This window comes from Aethalodelphis obliquidens, unplaced genomic scaffold, assembly GCF_003676395.1.
Source record: "Aethalodelphis obliquidens isolate GAN/ISIS:26980383/991018 unplaced genomic scaffold, ASM367639v1 scaffold22, whole genome shotgun sequence".
In the NCBI taxonomy this organism is placed as follows: domain Eukaryota; kingdom Metazoa; phylum Chordata; class Mammalia; order Artiodactyla; family Delphinidae; genus Aethalodelphis; species Aethalodelphis obliquidens.
The window spans coordinates 19,065,881-19,090,838 of NW_020837966.1; the positions used below are offsets into that span (position 1 = coordinate 19,065,881).

Sequence of the window (24,958 nt, forward strand, 5' to 3'; positions counted from 1 at the left end):
TTGAGATCAGGTTTGAACTTTTGAAATAAAAACAGTAAGTATCTCCTTTTCTGATCCGTGTGTTTAGGCGACAACTGAAATCTCACTTCAATTTCTGAGGCTACAGTTTTTTTAAAACACCCTTAAAATGTATTTTATTGAATTACTTATTGGATTATAGAATTTCAAGCGATTCTCCCTGCACCTCATTGGCAACACGGTTTCTGTCTTTAAAAGTATGATAGAATAAGCTAGAAAGTAGTAACTGGAAATGAAGCACTTACGTTTATAAAATACGGCTTTAAAAGATATGTGGGGCAGGAGTTCATAGATCTTTTCTAAAACGGTGGCTTCCCCCACTACGGCGGCATTTACATTCCAGACTTGGACGACGTCTTCCCGGTCCCGGACACTGACACTAACTCCTATTACTTCGTCATCTGAGCGGAAGGAAGGGGGAAGAAAGAAATGAGTGATAATTTCAAGTCCGCTGGGAGCCGGTTTTTTAGCACTTATCATTTTATCTGTAAGTTGTAGAGAAGATGATCAAGACAAGGTGGCACGAGAGAACCCGTGATAAATACTGTTTCTAAGGGGGATCGTTGGACAAAAAGCAAGTTAGTGGGCAAAAGCTGCAGCAGTCACATCACATTTATCCGGCGACTTAGGTAAACAGAGTGTTCCGGCCAAACAAATTTTCCAGACAAGTGAGTTACCCTTCTTAACATGTTACCGAAGCTTTGGACTATTTCTTACTCTGTTTTGATGAGACTTTTTCAAGTTGCATAATGATCGGCCCCCCGAAAGCCAACTGAACTCACATGAACTTTTTCCTCGATGCTTGGCTGTCTTTGTGAAGAACAGCAAGTATTTCTCCCGACTTCCCGCCAACCATTCAGAGATCTCGGGGTGGTTAGTGCTCCAGGCCCCAACACTAACTGGACCCAGACTGTGTGTTCCGAGTTGCTCATTCTGCTTCTGCGGTTTTGCTTGTCTGCTCCTTTCCTATTAATCATCCCTGCTCTTGCCTGTTTCTCCCTAGCCATCCCCCTTCTGGTTTGGGCATTTTAACTGTAGGCTAGAGAATCAATGACCATCTGTTAGCTCTGTGTATAAAGTATCTTCTAAGTGTGGCCATGTCCTTAGAGCACTTCGGCAAATGGGCAGGAAAGCATTTATCTACTTTGATTAATGTAGGTCTTTTTTTTTTTTTCTTAACTAAATTCTGGATTGGGGGCTGCTCTGTAGGCATTCGAGAATGGTGGCTGGCTAAGTAGGATTGTGTACTGTCCTCTGGGGCCACTTTGTGTACAGTCATTTGCAGCAAAATGACAGGAGTAAAGACTTGACTCCTGGTATACATGTTTGCAGCATATTACTGAAGTAGGGTCACCCCTCTGCCCTTGCACACTCAGCATCAACGAGTGAAATGTGAAAGATGAGCATTATCAAAGTTAGGAAATTTTGCTTCAGTTAATATGTTTTGCCTAATTTTCCTTATTTACTATAAATCTGTACATCTCAATATTTCTGCTATCAGTTTTCCCGTGTGTCTTCTGGAGGTTAAAACGTTCCAGCATTTAGATACAATTTAAATGAGGACCTGTCCAATTACTAAAGGAGTTCATCTTCAGTAAAATAATTCCTTTCTTTCCTCCATCCTTCCCTTCTCTCCTTCATTCCCTTTTTCCCTCTCTCCCTTCTTTCCTTTGTAAATAAACTTGACTCTGGCTAAATGTGTATGACGTGACACTAAATAATTCCATGTATAGAAGTGTTTGAAAGCAGACAAAATCAGTCGAAGGTGTCAGAAGTTGGGCTTGTGGCCACCTCTGGGGGAAGGGAGGGTGTGGAGAGATTCTGGAGGCCAGTAACATTCTGTTCCTTGATCTGGGTGCCAGTTACAGGGATCTGTTTACTTTGAGAATATTAAGGTACACACATAACAGTTTGTGTCCTTTTCTGTATACATGTCACATTTAAACAAAAATTTCCAAAAGAGTAAACAGTACCTGATCACGGCTACCCACAGAAACTTATTATCCCCTCAAGAAATGTGTCTTATGTACGTGTTTCTTGTTTTCTCATTTATCTTCAAAGTATATTTGCTAGAGCTCAATGTTAAATTCTAGGTGAACAAAAAATCATCAAGTGAAGAGGGAAGCTTTGGCATTCACCACTTTCAAGAACAGTCGTGAAGACACTAGCTCAGCCTTTCAGGAAAAGAGCAGCATTTTCCAGTCTTTTTGTTTTGCCCATTTCTACACTATTGGGCAGAGGGTACTGTAGCTTTACGGGTGCTGAAAATGCTGAACTGTCAATATTTCAGTCTCGTCTGGCTTTTGGTTCCTACGTGTAACCTCCTAGCACAGCACTTTCAGAAAGGGCATGGTAAAAAGGCTGCGGCCCGTATGCAAAAGGAGATCCATCAGCAAACATGTAATATTCATAAGCAGAATCAACCGGCAAAAACGCTGATGATTTTAGGGTACTGGCAGCACAAGACGTCAGAGCTAGGAGGAGCCACTGTTTGAAGATGGGGGAAGTGAGGACCAGAGAGATGAGCTGACCTGCTGTAGTGGTGGAGCTGGGTTAATTAAGAGCGAACAGTTAATACTTAATGGTGCTCTCGTTCCAAAGTCAAGCACGGAACAATAGGTCGTCTTTGCTCAATCCTGCCTATTTATTATTACTTAGACTATTTTCCCTGGTTCTGGAAACAGGAATAATTCATACAGAAAACTTCCTCTCCCGGGGATTTACTTGTTTATAATTATACCGAAGATGCATTTTTGACTACATATTGTAAAGTTGCTACCTACCCCCTATTTAAACGGAAGGGATCTGTACTTTTAAGATAATTTCATCTTAACCCAGGTTCTGTCTTCAGTGAATAAAAAGACGTGTAAGAATTAAGGAAAACAAAAGGAGAATGACTGAAACTGTTAGTGAGGTAAATCTGAAACCTGCTTGGCACCGGCTAGGCCTATAAGGGTTCCCAAAGACAGAACCAGTTAAGACGCCTGAGGGCAAATCAGTCAATACCAAAGAGTTAAAAAAAAATGAAAGCTGAACAGGAAAAATGTGATTCTAAATGTTACCTCAGAAGCATTCAGAAGGAACTACCCAAGAAGAAAAAACAAAACTTTAAACGAGCAATTCAATTTTCCTCTCTCAGTGGTTTCACGACAAAAACAAAGCAAAATAAAAATGGGCTAAGGGATTAACAGGTACCAACTATTAGGTATAAAATAAGCTACGGGGATGTGTCGCGCAGCCTGGGGAACAGAGTCAATATTTCGTAATGACTACAGATGGAGTGTAATCTTTGAAAATTGTGACTCTTTATGTTGTGTACCTGTAACGTATGGGTTTTGTACATCAGCTATACTTTAATTAAACAAACAAACAAAAAAAGCAAAATAAAAATGTATTCACAGGGCTCTCAGAAACGCACTCAGTATTTGAAAACTGAGTGAGTCTTCAAGTAAAGTCTTCAAAGTCAAGTCCTGAAGACTTTACATTTCAGCCCCAGTTGTCAGATCACAGACGCTAATGGTGATTCATCCCCACCTCCCCTTTATCTCTCACTCTGAGTAGAAGGGACCAAGAGAGGGACAGGAGGAAGGGGCGAGTAACTGAGAGGGGCAGAAAGGACTGTGCCGACCTAACTACAAACTTCAGGTGACAACTAAGCCACTGGGCTCTTCTGGAAGAACTGGAACTGGTGAAGGAAGCCCACCACCAGCGGTGTTAGGAGCCCAATGTCAAATTTCATTTTCTTCTGGAACATATATAAGGCTGCATGTCAATTACCCTTCAATTAAAAAAAAACAGTTTTCCTTTTTTTCTGCCTATTTATTTTAGACAGATGGTCACGGACACTATGAAGATGAGCTATAAGTGCAAAAAAATATATAGGCGTATACACATATGTATATCCACGTAATATACACATATGTAAGTATACATATGCACATACACATGTAACATGAAAACGCCACGAGCACATGGGAAAAAGCTAAGTAACTTCGTAGTTACAAAAGAAGCAACTCCAAAATATGTAAAAAAGGCAAACACACAGAAACAAGGCTCAGCAAGGAACAAGCAGAAGCCAAGCACGCGCGAGCGGGGACGCCAGAGCTGAGGGTCTCATTACCTGCGACGGCACAGTCTGTGAACTGTTCCCCGATAGTCGCTAACAACAACTCTTTCCAGACTGTGGACTGGTGTGGGAAAAGAACAAAAAGCAAAGCAAAAGAAAACCAAAGAAAAGGAACACATATACATTTTTAAACAATTATCTTCAGGAGCTACCCAAGTCACAGTTTCTTTAACCTCTCACGCCCTTTCCACGCCCGTATCTGGAGCCTGCAGGCATCGCTGAATCACAGGCGTAAACACCCACGTGGTGGCACATGTTTGTACTGTTTTACACATCGCTTTGCACAGAGAGATACAAGGGATCCCAAGTCACAAACTCTGTGTCCACAAAACTGTGGGGTCCGAAGCTACAGAGCTAATCTCTAGTGCCACCTCTGATGAAGTTGAGAGCAACGTGGGGAAAATGCACTCAAACGACCTACACTTTTCCAATTTCTTTGCCTCTCACTGATTCAAAATGTATCAGCTGGTTATAAGTGAATGCTATTAGGACCATCCTTCTCTTCAAAACCCTTTCCTGCTTTTCCAGCAGTTTATAAGGTACTTCCAAGGTTACACAAGTGAAGAACACTTAAGGAAATTTCTGGTTTACTGACTACCAGAGACTTGCAGATCTCCATTCACTTGAAGGCATTTTGTTTCTGCTAAGTGACTGAACTGTGGTGTGTGTGCGTGTGCGTGTGCGCGCACATGTGCATTTCCCTGGAAGAATCAGTGCACGCTCTAGTCCGCCTCTTCCCTATGAGAAAACCTGGAGCCTCTTCTGCTGAAGACCCCCTAATGCCATCCAATCAGCAGCCAGCATCCACGCACAGGTAACTGGAGGTCTCCAAGTTCTTTCCAGTTCCTCTTCCTCGAAAAGTTCTTGGTTCCGTACCTCTTCCTTGTCTTGGTTCACAGGCCCTGAACTCCACCAGAACCGGGTTTGATTCCTGACAGCCGGCTTAGAGCTGTACCCTGGGCAGGCTTATTAGCCTCTCTGAGCAATAGTTTCCTTCAGTGAACAGGGAATAATAATAGGACCGACCTCCCAGGGCTGTTGTGACCATGAAATTAGTCAACAAATGTTGCGTTCGACGGGCTCAGTACTGTGATTGCAACAACAGCACTGGAGATTTAAGATCCATTCCATAAACAGCTGCGTGTTTGCTCTGGACCAGGCGTCCACTAATGTATTAACTATAATGAGAGTATGTATTATCATGTTCTAATGAGCTGAAAGCAGCCTCACTGAATTTTTAACCAAGACCACAGCAGTCAACCATCATGGCTTTTCACTCTCAAGGAGGGTTTTCTTTTCTCTTTCCTAGACCCTCCGTCTGGTCTACCCGTCTCCCACCTAGAAACCATCGCTTCTGTTTTTTATCTGTCTCATCTGCAGTCTCTTACGCTATTAGGAACAAAGATGAGGGTGTTGAGAGGAAGTCAGGGGAAGGGGATGCTCCCTCTCCTGTTGTGAATTCAGAGGAGGCTGACCCACCGGATTCCCACCGGTCAGCAACGAAGAGAGGGCTGAGCTGCTTGGGATGAGGACACTTGTGCAGATGTGGAAGCGTTATTATTTGCGACTGAATGTGGTCAAGTGAGCTGACAAGGAGGGAGGACAAACTTGTCTTTCAGCTACCTTTCATCCAACGCTGACGTCATGATTGTTTCTACCAGAAGTCAATGTCTACTGCAAGTAAATACAGAACATGGCAAGGAAAAGGTGTCCTTATGGAAATTCAAAACAACTTTCTCTCCTTTCAGGGGGGCAGGAAGAGCTTCACAGGCCTTGCTTGTTTTTTTGTTTGCTCCCCTGACGTTTTAAAAATTATAGATGCCAAATACTAGCCAAATCTCGTAGCTACGCATCTTAACGATAGTTTGCACCTTTAACAAACAAATTGGGTCATATCTTTCGGTGTGTGCTCATCGGGAAACAATGCAAGGTCAAGCCTATGGGTCCCTGGAGATGTTTCAATCCTTTGAGCTCGTCCACGTGAAAGAAACCATGAAAAGGTGAGACTGGGGAGCATGTGTCCTTTCATCCATTTTCGAAGGCGGCTTAAGAATAGATTTGAATGCTCTTTTCAGTCGGTACAATGAATTAGAGCCCACTCCCGGGAAACCCAGGTTTCTGAGGCTTGACCACTGCCAACCAACGGCCGAGCAGGCTGTGCTGCCATTAACCAGGGTTTCATCAGCCCCAGAGGGAGACTGGACACGGCCTCGCATGAAACCCCAAAGGGCGGTGAGATGCAAGGCCTCCCACACGTTCCCACTCTCTGTGCCAGGGTCATTCTCAGAAGTGCTTGTCGCCCCAGTGGGGAAGCGACGAGCCTTTGCTGGGAAGGATCCTGCTTCTCACTACGTAGACCCACTTCCACATGTCGGTCATGGCTGTGGAGGACATGACAGCCCTAATCAGCTTTTCTGTAAAGTTTATAGGCATGTAGCTGTTCAGAACTATATGATACAGTCACACTCTTACACCATTTCTACAGAGACTCACAATGCATTTTCAAGGTGACAGTGTGAGGCAGAAAACCCCCAAGGTCAGAATAGAACTTCTCACCCCCAGTCCCATTCTGAGTCTACCAGGCGGACTGTCTAGAACGCACAAGAGGTTCATCATAAGCTGTCAACAACCCCGAACTTAGCTTCTAGAAAAGGATGAGAGCGAACCTACCGTGCTGTCCTTGGGAACTTTCATCTTCCATACGCCACCCTTTGCATTACTCTCCTCTTCCCTGGATCAAAGACCAATGTTCACAGTTACACTCATGGATTAAGTAGCTCTACATACATCTAGTTCAACAATGGATGACATTAAAAACAATAAACAATGGAGCATTCTGCAATAAACTCTCCCCGGTTCGTTTTACTAGAAACAGAAGCAGATGAAAGAAAAAGGAAGGGGATGGAGATGGGGAGGGAAGAAGGTGGGATTCAGTGGCCAAAAGGGTAGGGAAGGTGATGGGATACCAGGTTCTCATCCTCAAGGAGCTGGTGAGGAGAGGTTCCCTAGACCCCCTGGGGTGGACAAACTAATACAAGTGCTTCACATGTGAGAAGGCCTTTACATTTCAATGTCATGCTCTTGACATCGCCTCACCTGATTCGCATTTCAGTCTTGTGTCATAAGCCTAATAGGGGACTCAGCCCCGGTAGAGGACATCTGCTGTCTCCCTGTGCAGTAACTGCTCCCTCTTCTGGCAAGAGCACCCCAATTTCCCTTTAAGGAGCTACTTGTCCCCTACTCTTATGCCAGACCCTTTCTGATATGGCTGATTCCATATCCTAGCTTTAAAGGTGGGCTTATGACCCAGACACTTAGACTTCGTAGTCTTTATGATTGGCCAGGGATGGAAAGGCAACCCACGCTGGGCCGATGAGAGCCTGCCCTGGCATGTTACTGGAGCTGGTGAATGCCGACACTGACAAACTTGTAGGGCTTAAGACTGGAGCTTATAAAAGCCATTTTGTCACAAATGGGAAAACCTGCCTGAAAATTAAGCCAAGGCAGAGAAAAGCAAAGCAAGTCTGACGGAGAGTGTCAGATCCTAAGAAGAATTGAGCACCCAGATCTGCCTGAAATCAGCCCTACCGGTAGACTGTTTAGTTACAGAAGCCAAAAGATTCCTTTTTGTTGTTTTTTTTTTGGCTCAGTTTACGTTTCTGCCATTTGCTACCAAAGAGCTAAGATATATTCCCATTTTATTAATGAGTAAATGGCTTAGATCAGTTGAGGGACATGATGCAAGGATTTACTACTAGTTGGGACTCCAGCCTAGGCAAACTGGCTTACTGTCCTCCACCCTCAACACTACTCCAGCTATTAAAGAAGAAAGACACCTTCCCCTCGACCCTGGGCCGTGATCAGTATCATACACTTTCTATGTGGTCCACATGAGGTACGTCTGAGGTTATATGATCTTTGTTCATATAATAGATGTGGGTACCACATCTGTTCCCTCATCTCCCCTCCAGCCTATAAGCTTTTTCACTCCACTGTCCAGGTCATTATTGAACAAGTGAAAGAACAAACCCAAATGATGCCACACCCCGATACAAAGACCTGCACGGCACCTTCAGCGAGCTAATGAGGACCTATGTATTGTGAGACTGCAATGGGGTCCTCTGTGGGCGGATGCTGAGACACCTGCTCATCACTCTGGAGCACAAGGGGAAAGGGGTCGAGGGAAGGGGTCTATTTCAAAATTAAATCATGGCTAAAATGACTTTGCGACACCACCAGGAGAAAATTACTTTGGCATTCCAATTTGGCATGAAGTTATTTTATTAAGTTCACAACCATTTCCCTCCCACCTTAACCTCAAACTATACAGAAGACACTTACCAAAGTGGCCGCCTCTCTCCTCTCATTAAATGATAACTACATCTCAAAGGCAGGCTAGTCACAGGAGGAATATTATTGTACACACTCCAGAATATCTTTAAAAGAAAAACACTTTGTTTAATACACCCAGTACTGACTTACTGTGCTTATAAAATTAATGCATTAAGGCTTATAAAATTCATGCATTAAAGAAAAAAAAAATCAGATCTCATTAAGTCCTACCCATTCAAATTAGATTTTTCTTAGTATTCTTCCTAATTTTCTGCTAGAAAATGTAACATAACATTAAAGAATGTTCTTTTCTGAAGTCAGGCTAAGTTGTATGCTTCAGGAAGCTATGGTTTAGCAAACATTCCTATGCAATGTGTCTCCACATAAAACAGGGTAAGGATCTTGCTAATGATTTTTCTGACAGGTATATGGCATCTAATAAAAGCCTGTAGTGCTGAATACGTGTACTGAACCATATTTCCTCATGACACTGACTCTGTTTTCTTTCTAAGCCTAGAAAGAATCTGTTACACTTTGGATTGGGGGATGGGGTATAGAGGAGGCAAAGAGGAATCACCTCATGTGCTCTGTCCCCCTTCCTTTCCTCTCCCAGGAGGAAAAGGAAATAGCTCAGCTGCCAAAGCCACAAGTTGCCCAAGATGCACAGTGTTAGGAATTCCATGATTGTGTGTTCTCCAAACTCATATAGTGAAACCCAAGCCCCCAATAGGATGGAATTAGGAGGTGGGGTCTTCGGGCATAATTAGGCCATAAGGATGGAACCCCCCCGCCCAGTGATGGGATTAGTGTCCCAATAAGAAAAGGAAGAGAGTTAGCCCTCTCTGTCCACCATGTGTGGATATAATGAGAAGACGCCTATCTGCCTATAAGCCCAGGAAGACTGCCTTCACCAGGACTTGACCATTCTGGCACCCCTGATCTTGAACTTGCAGCCTGCAGAACTGTGAGACATCAATGTTTGTTGCTGAAGCCACCCAGTCTATGGTATTCTGTTACAACAGCTGGAACTAAGACACAGGGTGGCTGGTAGTCAGAAACAGATTACATAAAAATAGTAGAGTAATAGTAACAATGAGAGTAACAGCAGCAACAGTAATAGGGCCAGGATTTGGTCTCTGACTTTTTTTTTTTTTTTGTGGTACGCGGGCCTCTCACTGTTGTGACCTCTCCCGTTGCAGAGCACAGGCTCCGGACGCGCAGACTCAGCAGCCGTGGCTCACGGGCCCAGCCGCTCCGCGGCATGTGGGATCTTCCCAGACCGGGGCACGAACCCGCGTCCCCTGCATCGGCAGGCGGACTCTCAACCATCGCGCCACCAGGGAAGCCCTGGTCTCTGACTTTTACATGTTTATGTAATTTATCTTAATGACAACCTAACTAAGAGGTACAATTATTATTCTTGTTTTATAGATAAGGAAACTGAGGCACACAGACTAATCCTCCCAAGCATCACTGTGTGCTATGACCACGAGGATTAGGACAAGAAGTGAGTTTTTACAAAGAAGAAAACCCTTCCCAGCTTGTTTGGAACGGTACCAGGAATCTCTACGCTACCAACTCTATGCACAGAATTACTATACAAATGAAAAATATCACTCTGTGTGGTGAAGTAAGTCAAGGGTGGTTGTCTGGGTCTCCTAGTAGATCTGAGGAGAACAGAACAAGCAATAGGACAATTAGAAACATGAATCCAAGGGCATCATGAACAGAGCGGCATAGGTGGAATGAAATTTTATCGATGTCGAATGAGAATCCTTATGGGTTGTTTGAGCCCACGTTGCATAAAAACTGGAGCCAAATTAACTGCAAGGCCAGCAACAGCAATAAGATGAAACTGAAGGCAGAAAAAAAACCAAAAACCACCTGACAATAGATTTATTAAGAATACCTTATAAGAACCTGCCACATAGTACGGGGAACTCTACTCAATACTCTGTAATGGCCTACACGGGAAAAGAATCTTAAAAAAAAAAAAGTGGATATAAAAAACAAAAGTGGATATATGTATAACTGATTCACTTTGCTGTACACCTGAAACTAACACTTTGTAAATCAACTATACTCCAATAAAAGTTATTTAAAAAAAGGATATGAGGAGAAAAAAATTTTTTAAATGCTAGAAAAAAAAAATAAACAAACAAAAAGAATACCTGGGGTCCCTTATACTAAAACGGTGCTAATGTCGGAAGTAACTGAAAATAGCTCTGTAGTAACAGTAGATGCTCAGACATCTGTCTTTGTGGAGATACCCGCCTTATAAATGGTTTGCTATCAGTGCAAATAATAAGATTACTCCAATATTTCAGTTATAGCCTGTGGCATGGGTGTGAATAGGCAGAGTTGGAATCTGAGGCCAGGCAGTTGGATTCCAAACCCTGTACCCTTAACCACTAAGCTATTTCCTCTGCAGATATTACTACATATTTTAGGCACATCTTTCTCTAGTCCTAGAAGCCATGGACCAGGTCACGAGGTCATGGACGAGGTCACAGAGTGAGGGGCATCTGTTGAAGATGTTTTCCCACCAGCACGTGCCCTTCATCACACTGACTATGCCACTGCCTTAGCTCTAGCCTAGGACTTCTGCAATGATGTGGCAATGACCTGTGCAGAATTTATGGACACACTTATGCTAGAATATACATCCCTGCTTCCACCAAGAGGACTTTGATGCCAGCAAACTTCAAGTCTCCTAAAAGGCCAGAGCACCTGCCCTCACACCCTTGCCAAAGTTCTCAAATCCTAACTTTTCACCCAGTGCTTGAAGCACCTTGGAAAACACAACAAAATGCTTCTCCCGTTCCAAAGGTGAGAACATCACACTAAGGATCGTGCTACAGTGTGTAGCTTTAGAAGCTTCTCTTGAAAACAGACAACTGATTTTGTTAGTCTTGGCAAATGGAGAGGAGGAGATTACAGCCCAAGAAGATACAGTGAGAGACTTCACCCTGACCTAATGTACTCATTCAAGTGCATATCTGCATGTTTCTGCATGAACACAAAATGAGAGTGAAATACGCGGTGACCTCATGGAAAAGACCCCATTAAAGTCCGTGGCACTAAGTTGGTCTGTTTCCATATTGCAAACCTCACGCAGTGTGTAGAATACTCGTCAAGCATGTATGATGGCAAAAGAGCTGAAGGAAGGAACCCGGCATCACACAGCTCCTTAGACCTTCTTCCTCCCCTGAGGAAGCGAAAGTGCTGTTTCACTGGAAACTTGATAATTCTTGGTCATATTCTCTGTAACATACTTTTATGTTTGTTAAATCATCTAAATTCTACTACAGATAGAACCTTGCAAATAGATTTCAAAAGCCCTTAGACTTATAATTAATTCTAAGTGGTCTGCAAACAGCAGATTGCTGTAAAGCTAAGCACAATGTTTATTAATAATAATGAAGTGTTTTTTTCAAAAGCCTTAACGACAACCCGAGCAGAGGGAGGGAAGTCAGACATCACTTATTCAGTCAACATGTGTGGACACCAAGGAGGGCAGGGCGCTGTGGTGAGTCCCAGGTTGCTTAGATTCACTAGACAATGCTGTCCACTTAACAAATCCCCAACCTACTAGTCCTGACTGAAGCAATTATGCTCCTCCCAACAGTCCTCTGCCAAATAGATAATCAATCATTACCAGGAAAACTGGCAAATTTCCTCATTTTTTACTAAATGCTTTGAAGGAAAAAAAAAAAAGAGAATATACTTGAAAATACTTGAGAAGAAAAGATGCCATGTGGTGACAGACAACATGGTGTTAAAAAAAAAAAGAAAAAAGAAAGAAAGAAAGAAAAGAAAAACATGCAGCAAATACACCTCCAAAAAACCCAACAAATCCAGCATTTCTTCCGCAGGTCACAGCATATAAATCTTTGAAAGTATTTCTGAAATTTTAAACAAACATTTTCATTCCTTAGGTATTTCTAATTGGCTGGGGCTTGCATCCCACCAAGTAAATCAATGGTTTATGGGAAGGGCAGAGCCCAGAAGAAAGGCAACTGAAGAGCTTAATGGATGTTTTTAAATTCACAGCAGATACAACAGGCTGAAAGCAAAGTGTTTCTGACCTGGGAGAGCCAGGTAGTGGAGAGAGAAATGGGTTTTGCTTTGCATTCCAAAGGTCTTAAAGTGAGAACCAAAGTTTGGAGGACTGATAGGGGAGTGGGCAATTTCTCACCACGCAGTTAAGTCAATGAATGAAAAACAAAGTCTGAGTCAGGGAGCTAAGTGGGGTTCACGCATTGAGAGAAGAGGAGAAAAGCTGGGGGAAACAGCAGAGCAGTGTGTATTCGGCTTCCTGGGTAAGGCCCATAGGTATGTGTTTATTGATGTTAATATTTTTCAGTGCACAGGGCTTTCACTTTGGTGAAAACCCAAAGACGTGATTGGACTCAGAAGCTTATACACCATTTTAACAAAGGATGATAAATTGTGGAGAGTGACCAGACAAAGGAAAGGGGGTCTGGGGCCCCTAGAGGTGGTATATGGTGTGACTGTGCTGAGGAAATACAGCTTAGTATTTGCTTAGTAGGTTTGTTATGCAGACTCAAGGGGTAAGAAAAAGGGATTCCTTTACAAATGTAAATTTATGTCACCTTTAAAAGGGTAATTTATGCCCTGACTTCAGGCAGATAGAGGAGGTCAGAGAGCTCCTCCTGGCTCTGCTGTTTTTCAACTGCCTTCAGTTCAAAGTAATTCTTAAGCTCAAGTGCCGTTTTTGGGGTGGCATATTCTGATCCCCCTTGAGAGACCAAGTTTTACATCTGAAGTGACTGAATCACTTTCACTTTACAAGATTTAATCTCCCACCCCACCTGCACAGCGGCTTCCACTGCCAACATGCCAGCAGACAGGATCCAGGTACTTGGACTTCAGTTCGGTTTCTGCACAACTGGGCTGTGACTATAATGATGATCCCATCACGTACCCCATGAATAAATTAAATGACAGCTACATAATCCTGTTATTCTCGATACTAACCTTCACTAAACAGAACTATGAAGTAGACCTGCCTGCAGGGCTTTCCCTCTCTTTTTTCAGGAGGGAGTTTCTCTCTTTCTTCCCTCGACCCTGTCCCTTCACCCAAATGGTTCACTGCAGGTCATTCTACTGCAGGATGCCACCCACCGTGGGCTGCCCTGCTGTGTTCAGGGCAGTGACAACTTTGAATCAATCTTTCTATCATTCTCCATTATCGGTCCTGACCTATAAAACCTCTCCTCCCAAAAGGGACAGCCCTCCTTTCCCAATGATTTGCAAAGCAATCTGCTGCCCTACCTTAATGACCTGCAAGAGCACAGGAGCTCCACAACCTTCTGATAAGGGATGATGCCTTGATATCACCGGCCATACACAAGTATAGAAGGAAGATTCTCTTCATTTTAAGAGATTGTATCTCTATTTCTCTGAAGACCTTCTGTTTATGATAAATGATGCTGGATATCCATTTACAGAAGAAATATGAAGCTTCTGTTTTCCATAAGTTTAAGTAAAAAGTCGGTCAATTTATGGGACCACTGCATAGGACATAGAACAACAGGACAGTGTGGCAAAACCTTGAACGTGATACCTGAGGTGGGTTAGAATGCTACACAGGAATGAGTTTTCAGGGCTGGAATTTTGGTCTTGTGGGAGCAAGGGAGGATCCCCTGTAAATCGTTACCTGGCCGGTAACTCCCTTCTGCCACAGGTAAAATCAGGCTTGGTCAGAAGCTGTGTTCTATTCCGCGCTGCATGCATTTAGGACATAAAAACACAGAAGAAATGTGGAAAACTTTGAAATGTTTACAAAAGAGTAAAAGGAATCAGTAAGTGCCTGGAAAACACATCTAGATGAAACATGGAATTTTCCAAGAAAGGCAGGTAAGTAGGGAACAAATTTAACTCCAACCAGAGGGCATTACTGGTGGCTGTGATGAGACTGTCCTCAGCAGGGGTCAGTGGGCTGGCTGGAGACACAGGCCTCCCTCACTCCTCAGTCAGGGTGGACCAAAAGCAAGAGGATGGACCTAGAAAAGGAGGGAGTTCCGGTCCCAGAGCACAGAGCGATTGGCTGTTTCTGCCACTTTTCGGGCCACTTACCTCCCAGCCTCAGCCCCTCCAGCTAATAAATGGGGATAACAATTCCTCTGCCACCCCCATCAGCATCTCTGATTTGCTGAGGGCCTCAAAGTACAAAAAGACATATTATTCAATATGTCCTTATGGAAAACAATCATTAGTACCACATGATAACTACACTGCATCTAAACACAGATGAGGGAAAAACAGACACGATTAGGGACGTAATTTTTTAGTGCTGACGGAGAGAGAGTTCAAGAATCCACATATAGCCACGAAATGAAAAGACAGTGGGGCAAAGGCATATCCTCAAATGACTTTAAAATCAGCAGCCAGGCTAGTTCTCAAATACTAAGGACTATTCACAGGTATTAAGGACACAGCCTGAAATCCCCAAACTCATCGACAAGTTAAATACATTTTCATAAGTAGAGGTATTCACAGTGGTATAATCTGGGGAATAACTGCTTGAAATAAATCATCTAGAAGTAGTGGTACACAGTTTTGTGATTTAAAACATGATTGAGGAATGTACAAGAAGATGTTCCAGTAGAAGTAGGCAAGTAACGGCAGACGCATTCATTATTATTCTCCAGCACTTACTGGGTGCTTTTTACGTCCTTGTGCCATTTCACTCTCACAACCTCACGATGCAGTTGGTATCACAATTACTCCCATCTTAGAGATGAGCAAACAGATACAGAGAAGTTAAGCACCTTGCCTGAGCTACTAAGTAGCAGATGTGAGACATCAATCCAGGCAGTGTGACCACCCTACACCCAGGCCCACATCCTCCCCAGTCAACCGATGAAGCTGAAGTGTGGAATGCAACCTTCTGTAAAAGCTGCCAACAGCTGAGGGCTTACTAAGTGCCAAGCACTACTAAGAACTATGCGATCTCATTTAACCCTCGCTCAACCCTAGGGAGGAGGAACTGCTACTATCTGTTTTACAGATGAAGAAACGGAGGAGGACAGACTCATCGGAGATACGACAGAACTTCCTGACCCCTTGGGGCAGTGTTTCATTATCACCCCCCTATTTTGAAGGAGCCCTTTTCCTACTCACTTTCTTGTGAAACTTTAATACCACCAAGAGACTGTATATCTATTTACGTACCGTATGCCTATCTGTGCTTTCTACAAAAAAACAGCATGTTTTTTTTGGCCACACCAAGAATCAATTTTTGCCGCCATTGAGAATGTGTGGTTACAGCTTAACAGATCATTATGTGAGCAGTCTGCTGTGACAGAAAAGTGGTTCATTTATTAGTTTCTCATTCATGCATTTGATCCTTCAGTATTTATGGAGTGAAAGGAACCAGGCACAATACAGTACTCCACTTATATGAGGTTCAATAAAAGACAAAGCCAATGCATGGTGACAGAAATGTGAATAGTGGTTGCTTCCGGTAAAGGACTGGTAGGAAAAGGGCATGAAGAAAACCTTCCTGACAGGATGGAATTTTAAAATCTTGATCGGGTGATAATTACACATTTGTGTATCTTTGTCAAAATTTATCAAACTTCTACACTTAAGAGACCTGTGTTTACTGAAAAAATTATATCCCAATGAAGTTTTGAAGAAGGTATTTCCTAGTATGTGCCGGCCTGGGTACTTTAAATTGGTCCCTGAAGACCCTATGTCACTTGCTGCCAGATACCAAGGCTCAACCAATGCTCTGTTGTCATCACACAGGGGCAGGGAAACAAACCAATCCCTCGGTGTAACTTTACCAACGTCTTCCTGGAAACCCAGGCACAGTTGTGATGTGGATCCAATGTCACAATAGCATGGGAAAAGTCTAATGAGGACCTCAAAAAAAAAAAAAAAAAAATCAGTGGGCTCTAAGAACTTCTACACGAGGACAGGCTTTAGAATCAAGCGCTCTGAGGTTTACACAGCGGTGCTGGGAAGAGGTAACAAGGTCCATAATGTCACCACGGGGAGAAGTGAAGGGGACCCATTCCTGGACTCTGAGAGCATCTGTCCCTCTGGACGGTGGCCCACGTGCTGTCTTGTGACACTGCTTGTACTTGGCACCGAATGCTTATTTACAACAGCACTGTTATTCTGCTCTCCACATGCTTAGGTCATTTTCTCAAATAGTTCAGAGACAGCCTGTGGTAGGGACCGCGTCTTTACACCCGGCTTAGGGCCCTATGTGGCCACACGAGGCACTTTACAATCAGATTCCTGGGGCTGCATAACCATGAGTACTAAATTTCCTGAACCAGATACTGGGAGAAGTGTCTGAAAAAAGATCTCTGCACAACTCCTGTGCAAGTGAGAGGCTGCCGAAGAGACACCGATCTGTTGGAATTTCTAACACATTAAAAGACTTAAGGGCAGAACACACAATTTAAAACTGGCCCTTCTGGAAAATTCAGGACACATAGTCAATGCAAGTATGAAGCAGCCTTAACAGGCTTATCGAGTGTACAACAATGGAGGGGAAGAAACTTGATAGAATTTGCTTTGGAAGAAAACAGTAATGTGATCAACTAAATAAACCAGGTTTTTTTTGTTTGTTTGTTTTGTTTTTCTAACGTTCATCCTAAGAGCTGTGTAGAGAAAGAACTAAGAGATCTAAGAGCTTACATTTGCTGACAACCTACCATGTATCAGGTCTCCTGCTAAGCCTGATAAACACATCATCTCGTTCGGTCCTCAGACCCACCCATGGAGGCAGGTGCTACCATCACACCAGTCTTACACAAATTAAAGGGCTGATCCCTGCCCAGTTTAGGATGATAGAATTTGAACGTGGAGCAGGACATGGGTCCGAGACCTTCCACTTTCAGGCTCAACACTACCCTGCCCTGTGACTTTCAGTAAGCTTGCAGGTGGTACCAGGGCCTCTCACCGATGGCAAACAGAGCCCAGAGAGGGAGCGGCCAAGCTGGTGCGTAAATGAGGACACACAGTGATATCGTCAAAACCACACCAGAGTCACGAGGGTCTGGGAGACGATGAGGTTCCACACGTCACCAAGAGAAGAGCAGGCCACTCGGGCATGTGCTCAGCTGGCCTTTGGGGTAGATGTGGCTGAGGGCTGCTCTGCCAGAGTGGGCACGTGAGCTGAGGTCAGAGCACAGCCCCGGGTGGGCGCTGCCAGCACAGCACAGGTCTCAGGTTGGATGATTAACTGTCCCACGAACAGCAGGTTTCTTGATCTTACCTGTACCGTTTGTACTGTGTAGATTTTCTTCAGATTTGACGCGCACTCAGCTGCTGTGGCACCAGGGAGGGATCTAAGCAAACAGAAGCAAAAGAGCAAAGAAACAAGGAAAATGTTTCAGTGTTCGTGAAACGTTCCACAGTGTAATGTAAGTGTGCAGGTCTGCACACAAGTCAGGTCTGAAACCACAGAAGCGGACACTTCTGGGATGCTAGTTAGAATTTAAAATGGGAAACTCCTACTTTGTCAAGTCAGGTGCTCGCGTCTCCTAAAAATAAGCATATTTATCCTGTGGAAGTTTAACAGGAAAACTGGAAATGTAAGAAAGACATTGGAAACCTTAAAATCACATTTTAAAAAATACACAACTAACCAGGGGATAATCAAGCCTTTTGGGCCTAGGACCCTGGATAGGAAACTGGGCCTGTTGTATAGATGACAATGACAATGCAGGGTCCTGACCTGGTTATATGTTTGAAAAATTTGTTACTTCCTTGGTGGTAAATATTCAAGAACTCTTGGGTGACCTTTTGCCAACTTTAAGAAAACATGATTACTAAAAGTCACCCTTCGCCTCACTTGAATTTGCACGTGTTTCCAAATCACCTGCCTTTAGAAAATACTTTCAGTTATTTTCTCGGGCTGATTTAATTAGTTCTGCTGAACTCTGCGGTCAGAGTACATTAATCTTTAGTTTGCCATATGTTCCACTAGATGGCAACATACTACCAGCTCATTCACCAGTAGAGCCATCCACTGAGAATGGCTTCACCCAGCACCATGTCCTGGGTTTGGGGGTAACAGGACGTGGTGCTTTCAATCTGCAGAAGTGAGGCCTCCCCATCCTTGCTACCTTTCCTTTCTCCCTATACTGAATTAGCAGGTCTTGCTCAGGAATGTTGGGGTCCAGCGACATCAGGCCTCAGGTTGAAAAACTCAAGTAATGCTTGACAGCCCCACGTCTGGCTGTAAGAACTAAGAGGCTGGCGGTGAGCGGCAAGCTCACAGCTGACCCATCAGGGTCCGGAATCTGTAAAAGGAATGCTCTCTACCAGCCACTGACCCTCCGAGACACAGTCCCCAGGGGACCTCAAGATGGTGAACTTCCTGGCAAGAGATGTGCACAAAACTGAGCCAGCTCAGAGGTGGAGGGGATGGCAGAGCAGAGAGGGCTAGGCCCAGGTGTGGGGCAAGCATCAGACACCAGGGGCAGAGCTCTGCAGACTACAGTCCCGGCATTATGGACCTGGGTGTTGAACCTGCTATAAAAAACCCATTTCTGAACACCGCTCCCTAGCCTGGAGGTCACAAGGAAGCATAATTACGGACTAGTGTGGAGGCAAACAAGCAGGTGGAGTCTGATAAATCAATCTTCCCCAAAGCACCAGGTTTATTATGAGTGTGCCGGACGTTGCCTGACAAACGCAAACCCACAATAACCACCAGGACCGCATTCTGCCGCCAGACCCGAAGCCTCAAGTAGCTACGTTGCAGAACGTGATGAAGAGCGAGGCGCTGGGTCAGCACCTGCGACGGTGGCGTCTGACCCACGATGCATCCGTCGCTCTCTCTGGACTGCCCCGGGAACTACAGTATTGACTTACATAAATACTAATTTGCTATTTGATACAGGTTTTATGCTGTCTGGGGGCTTTAAATTACAAAAGGATTGGGGAAAAAAACGAAACAAAAAAACCCCAAACCTTAACCTTTTCTGAGTAGGTTTTCACATGAACAGTCTATTGCCTTTATATGAAAATCTACTGGCATTTATTCTAATACCGACTTTTCTTCCTTTGAAGAGTTTAGCTGACTCTCCACCAAATATGCCCAGAAGATATACCCCTGGCTGCCCAAAGCATATAGCAGAATATAGACAGGGTTCTTTCCCTAATGGGGTTGGGGGACAGGGTGGTATAAGGATCCAAAGGTAGGAAATGTCCGTTGCACTTTTTCATTTTTAAAACCGTGTATTTTGAATTTTTACTAATTGTTTTTTTTGCGGTATGCGGGCCTCTCACTGTTGTGGCCTCTCCCGTTGCGGAGCACAGGCTCCGGACGCATAGGCTCAGTGGCCATGGCTCACGGGCCCAGCCGCTCCGCGGCATGTGGGATCTTCCCGGACCGGGGCACGAACCCGCGTCCCCTGCATCAGCAGGCGGACTCTCAACCACTGTGCCACCATGGAAGCCCGAATTTTTACTGATTTTTAACGCTACCATTCAATTTATGACGGTTTAGCATGAGTATAATTTGTGTTCACCTCATACAACATGTCAATTTAAGCAAATAAAACATGAGAATACTACCATTTCACCCAGAAAAAAATATCACTGATAAACCTTTGCTTTATATGCCTCTTTTTAAATGCCTCTGTCTCCACGTTCTGGTCTTTTACTCATATTCTAGTGCAGCAGATAATTATACCAAGTCATTTAGGTCTGTTCCGTTTCACTGCTCTAGGTTTCTGAAGAAACCTCTGTAGTCTCCAGAGTCCAAGAAGGGTTCTAGCATGAAACAAGGAGGCAGCGCTTCGTAGGACAACATTGCCAGGGGCTGACGTGCATCGACTGAATTCTTGCTTGTGTGCTCAGCAAGTCACCTTCATCACAGCACTGAATCCTTGCAAGCCTGCGTATTCAGATGTCATTATTACTTCTTACCATTTTACAGCCGAGCAGCCCAGTGCCTAAAGAGGTTTGATAAGGTGTGGCCTCAGGACACAAAAACCTGATTTGCATACAGGTGACCTGAGACTTCCTGCTCTTTACCCCTCACTGCTAAACTGTCCAGTCAAGCCATATACACACTTTTTAAAAAAATATGTATTTATTTATTCATTTATTTTTGGCTGCGTTGGGTCTTCGTTGCTGCACACAGGCTTTCTCTAGTTGCGGCGAGCGGGGGGTTACTCTTCATTGCAGTGTGTGGGCTTCTCATTGCGGTGGCTTCTCTTGTTGCACAGCGCAGGCTCTAGGCGCACAGGCTTCAGTAGTTGTGGCTTGCTGGCTCTAGAGCGCAGGCTCAGTAGTTGTGACGCACGGGCTTAGTTGCTCTGCGGCATGTGGGATCTTCCCGGACCAGGGCTCGAACCCGTGTCCCTTGCGTTGGCAGGCGGATTCTTAACCACTGCGCCACCAGGGAAGCCCCTACACACTTACATTTTTTTTTTTTTTCACACTTACATTTTTTAATGGAGTTTTATAATTGACTCTTGGTGTGTTCTCATCAAGGCGGCCGTTTTTGCTGAATCCTACTTTTAATACAAGATTGTGTCCACGTTATGTTCTTCGGATAGTCTTTCCATCAGATCAAGGCAGAGAAGGTCCTCACTAAAACCAACAGGATCACGCTCAACAATAGCTCTATTCTGCTTAACATCTTAGGATGCTGATGTATTGGTGTTTGAAAGGAAATGTGTCAGCTTCTATGGAAAATGACTTGCCTAATTTCTTTTTTTTTTTTAACATCTTTATTGGAGTATAATTGCTTTACAGTGTTGTGTTAGTTTCTGCTGCATAACAAAGTAAATCAGCCATACATATACATATATCCCCATATCTCCTCCCTCTTGCATCTCCCTCCCTCCCACCCTCCTTAGCCCACTCCTCTAGGTGGTCGCAAAGCACCAAGGTGATCTCCCTGTGCCATGAGCTGCCTCATATCTTAATGAAGGAGGTTGGATTCTCTAATTTTCAAGGTTCCTTCCAGATGCTGGACAGTTTTATGTATATCCAGGTGTCAAAATAAGAAAAATACTGTCGGAACTTCTGACAGTAGTGAATCGTTGGCTGGCTTGGCCAGCGCAAGGAAAGCCATTCTCCTGCAAGCCAAATGTGATCCAGACAGTCACTAGAAAACACTAAAAAGCCTATACCTCGTGCCTGAACCTCAGCCATCCTTAGCAAACAGAACTGGGCCATATCCACAAAATCGATTTTAAAAGGGAAAACAAGCCGAGATTCGTAAGTGATCTGCCTTGTAAACAGGTCAGTCTGTACTGGACTTGCTGATTCAACAGCGAACTGTACCATCTACAGTTACTGTTTCTTAAAGTAGCAGTGTGGGCAGCTGCTGGCAAAGCTGCAGCCCCGGGAAGCAGGCGGCCGGCAACCCTCTCTTCCCTGTTCCTCTAACATATACTTGCAGCAACTGGGAGGGAAGTGTGTGTAGTGGATTTCAATGAAAGAGACTTTTTTTTTTTTTTTTTACTGGTATCATACATACAGTACATTCTCACATCTTTAAAAAAATCTTTTGACTTCCTTCATGTTACACACCCAAACCTCTCAACGGAACCCTAACCAAACCTCTCTCTGCAGACCAAGGGTGCTCATCTAGGTAGAGGTGATGGGGCCTCTGAGGAGAAGACATCTGGCAATATCCAGAGACATTTCTGGTTATCACCACTTGAGGGGTGCTGCTGGCATCGAGTGGGCAGAAGCCAGGGCTGGACAGGATAGCACCCGCAACAGAGGGTGACCAGGTCCAAAATGGCAAGAGTCCATGCTGAGACACCCTGCCGTATACGTGCAACAAACAGCCTAAGAAGACCTATCGTCTATTTAACCACCAAAGATCCATCGCACACCTCTTTTAGCTGACGAGGAGACAGCAGTGTTCATTCGAGACGAAGCCCTTGTCCTCATGAAGCGTATGCTCTAGAACTGGCACCCCTGCCTCTCTGAATTTCCCAGATTCCTGAAGGCAAAGAAACAATGTTTAGGTTCCTCTTTGTTGGCCTGGGAGGCAGGAAGTGTGAGAGAAAGTTGAGGGAGGAATATACCAGTAATATAACATTGAATGTGTCCACTCCTGGAAGGCTATACGGCCAAAGCTGTGGACAATCACAGAACCAAGGAATCAGGACCTACTTTCACATTCTTTGAATACTATGTCACCCTCTCACAGGACACAGCTGGAGCTGGGAACACAGCAGTGGAACAAGAAACGCCTCCTGGTGGATCAGGTTAAGGAGTTTGAATTGTTCCACTAGGAGTTTCCCCTCTGATTTAATGATAGTAATATAGTAATGGCTTCCTTTTACTGAGCACGTACTATATGAGAGGGGTTTGCATATAGATCTCTAATCCTTACAGCAAGCTTGCCAGGTTGGTATCATTATCTCCATTTACAGACTAGGAACCAAACTCAGTGAGCGTGTTTTTGAGGAGCAGATCCGGGTTCTTTCCTTGTCTCTCTGGCTCTGATGCCCACGATCTTCCTCTTGGATGAGGACGCTTCTCAGTAAAACACCAAGCAGTCACTGTGAGCATGGGTGGTCACAGGTAGCACATCTTCCGCCAAATGCCCCTCTCAGCCCTTCTTAGGTTATCTACTCCATCCTTGGGCCCACCCACTGCCCTTGCCACTCACTCTCTCCTCCACCACCACCACCCATTTAGCCACACTGCCTGGGGGCGGGGGCAGGGGCTGGGGGGGAGAAGCAGAGACGCGGGACAGGGTTAGACGCCACCAGAACCCTTGGCAATAACGATACCCCAAAACGTGATACAAGGAACACAATTCGGGAAGAACGCATTTACAGGTCATCATTTTCTGAGGCTGGACATGAGAGGAAGATAATTTACCAAACAAAAGCCAAGCTGGGCTGTGGCAGGAAGGCAGGAAAGCAGAGGGCTTGAGAGGATGGTCTTTGAAATCGACAGAACTGAGTTCCAGCTCTGCCAGCCACCCGCTGTGTGACAAGCCTGACTCTCCTGACCCTCGCTTCCCCTTTCTGAGAATGGTCTCTATCCCTACTTAGACTGCAAGAGCTAAGGCGCATAAAGTATTTACACAGCAACTGGCATCTAACAAGCAACAGTGGCTGTCGTCACCAGCGGCAGCAGCAAGAGCACAAGAGGAACAGAGGGGGACGCCATCACAACTAAGAGACACCGAGCACATTTTCTAATCTGTGGGACCGAGGGCAAAAATCCCAAGAAGTCTGTGAGAGTTACACAGCGCTGAGAAACCCCTGGGTCCATCCTCAGGAAAGAAAGCCCATCCGGCGCCAGTCTCTCTGGGCTTAAGGCCACAGCTTCCAGGAGCTGCTTCCACTTGGACCTGGCGAATCCAGAAGCTGTTATGGTTAAGGCAGGAGTGGGGAGGGATCCTCCGAGGTCTGCCAAGTAGATGATTAGTGTAAGATGTCAGGGGAACTCTTAATGTTACAAAATCCCCAAGTCCAGCTTTATAGTGCCCCTGTGTGTCTTCAACTTAATCACGGAATTAGAGCAAATGCATCTTAAGATTCTCTATGCAAAACTGGTTAAAATCCCTTTTCATTTGGGGAATTAGGAGAAGACAGGAAGTTCAATAAGTTGGACCAACTATTCAACTTAAACGGTTTCCAGGCACGTAACCACCATTTGCATGCAATAATTCAATGTGTTGTTTACAAATCATCTTTATCTATTCATTAAAGCAGGTTCCTGAGAATCTTGCCAAGACAGAACTCATTTAGCTCAATTTGAGTCTGAGACGCTTCAAAGCATTTTTATCCTCTCTCTTATTCAAGAGATACTTACTGTGCTCCCAGTAGGTGAAAAGATCACACAGCGTGTGCTACATGCATGCATCATTAATTAAACACCGTGAGTAAATAACGGTTGCAACCCCACTCTGCAGATAAGCAAACTAAGTCTCAGGGTGGCGACTTGCCCAAAGGCTCACAGCTGGCTAATAGGAGAGCTGATACTTGAACCAAGGGTCCCTGGCAACCTGGCTCTTTGTCAGGAGCCTGAACTAACCACTTCCAGCAGGACGCCCTACCCTGCTTGGTGCTGCGAACACAACGCGGCCCCAAATACATTCTCAGCTCGCCTGCACCTTGCAACCCTCAACCCTGACTTCCCAGCAGTCCAAACGCGCCTTCTCCATTAAACCTCACCTGGGTGCTGCAGGCTAAGCTCAGGAATAAAATTCCTGGGGACAGATGCCTTTGTCAGTACCTCAGAAATTATCTTAACCATTCCTTAGCAGACCACAGCAACACTTACCAGGGACCTGGATTTCTGGAGATGCTTCCTACAAAGGAAAGAAGCTGAAAAGGTTTCCCCAAACCCTGCCCACATCCCTGCCACTTATATTCCACCAACCAGCAGCATTACCTGGGAGCTTGTTAGAGCTGCAGAGTCTCCAGGCCGCGCCTGACACCTGCTGAATCCCAGGTGATTTGTCTATACATTAAAGTTTGAGGTTTGTTGATTTATATC

At 44.6% G+C, this 24,958-nt stretch overlaps 1 protein-coding gene across 4 annotated transcripts in view; it reads right to left on the minus strand.

Annotated features, from left to right (window-relative positions):
- EIF4E3 (eukaryotic translation initiation factor 4E family member 3) overlaps positions 1-24,958 on the minus strand; it is a 99,617-nt gene that overhangs the window by 31,006 nt on the left and 43,653 nt on the right. For all 4 annotated transcript variants that reach the window (XM_027121394.1, XM_027121396.1, XM_027121395.1 and 1 more), the window contains 5 exons: positions 17,739-17,811; positions 8,486-8,580; positions 6,815-6,875; positions 4,139-4,205; positions 264-419 (listed from right to left, as the gene is read on the minus strand). In XM_027121394.1, coding sequence (XP_026977195.1) covers positions 264-419; positions 4,139-4,205; positions 6,815-6,875; positions 8,486-8,580; positions 17,739-17,811 — 452 coding nt within the window. The remainder of the gene's footprint in view (positions 1-263; positions 420-4,138; positions 4,206-6,814; positions 6,876-8,485; positions 8,581-17,738; positions 17,812-24,958) is intronic.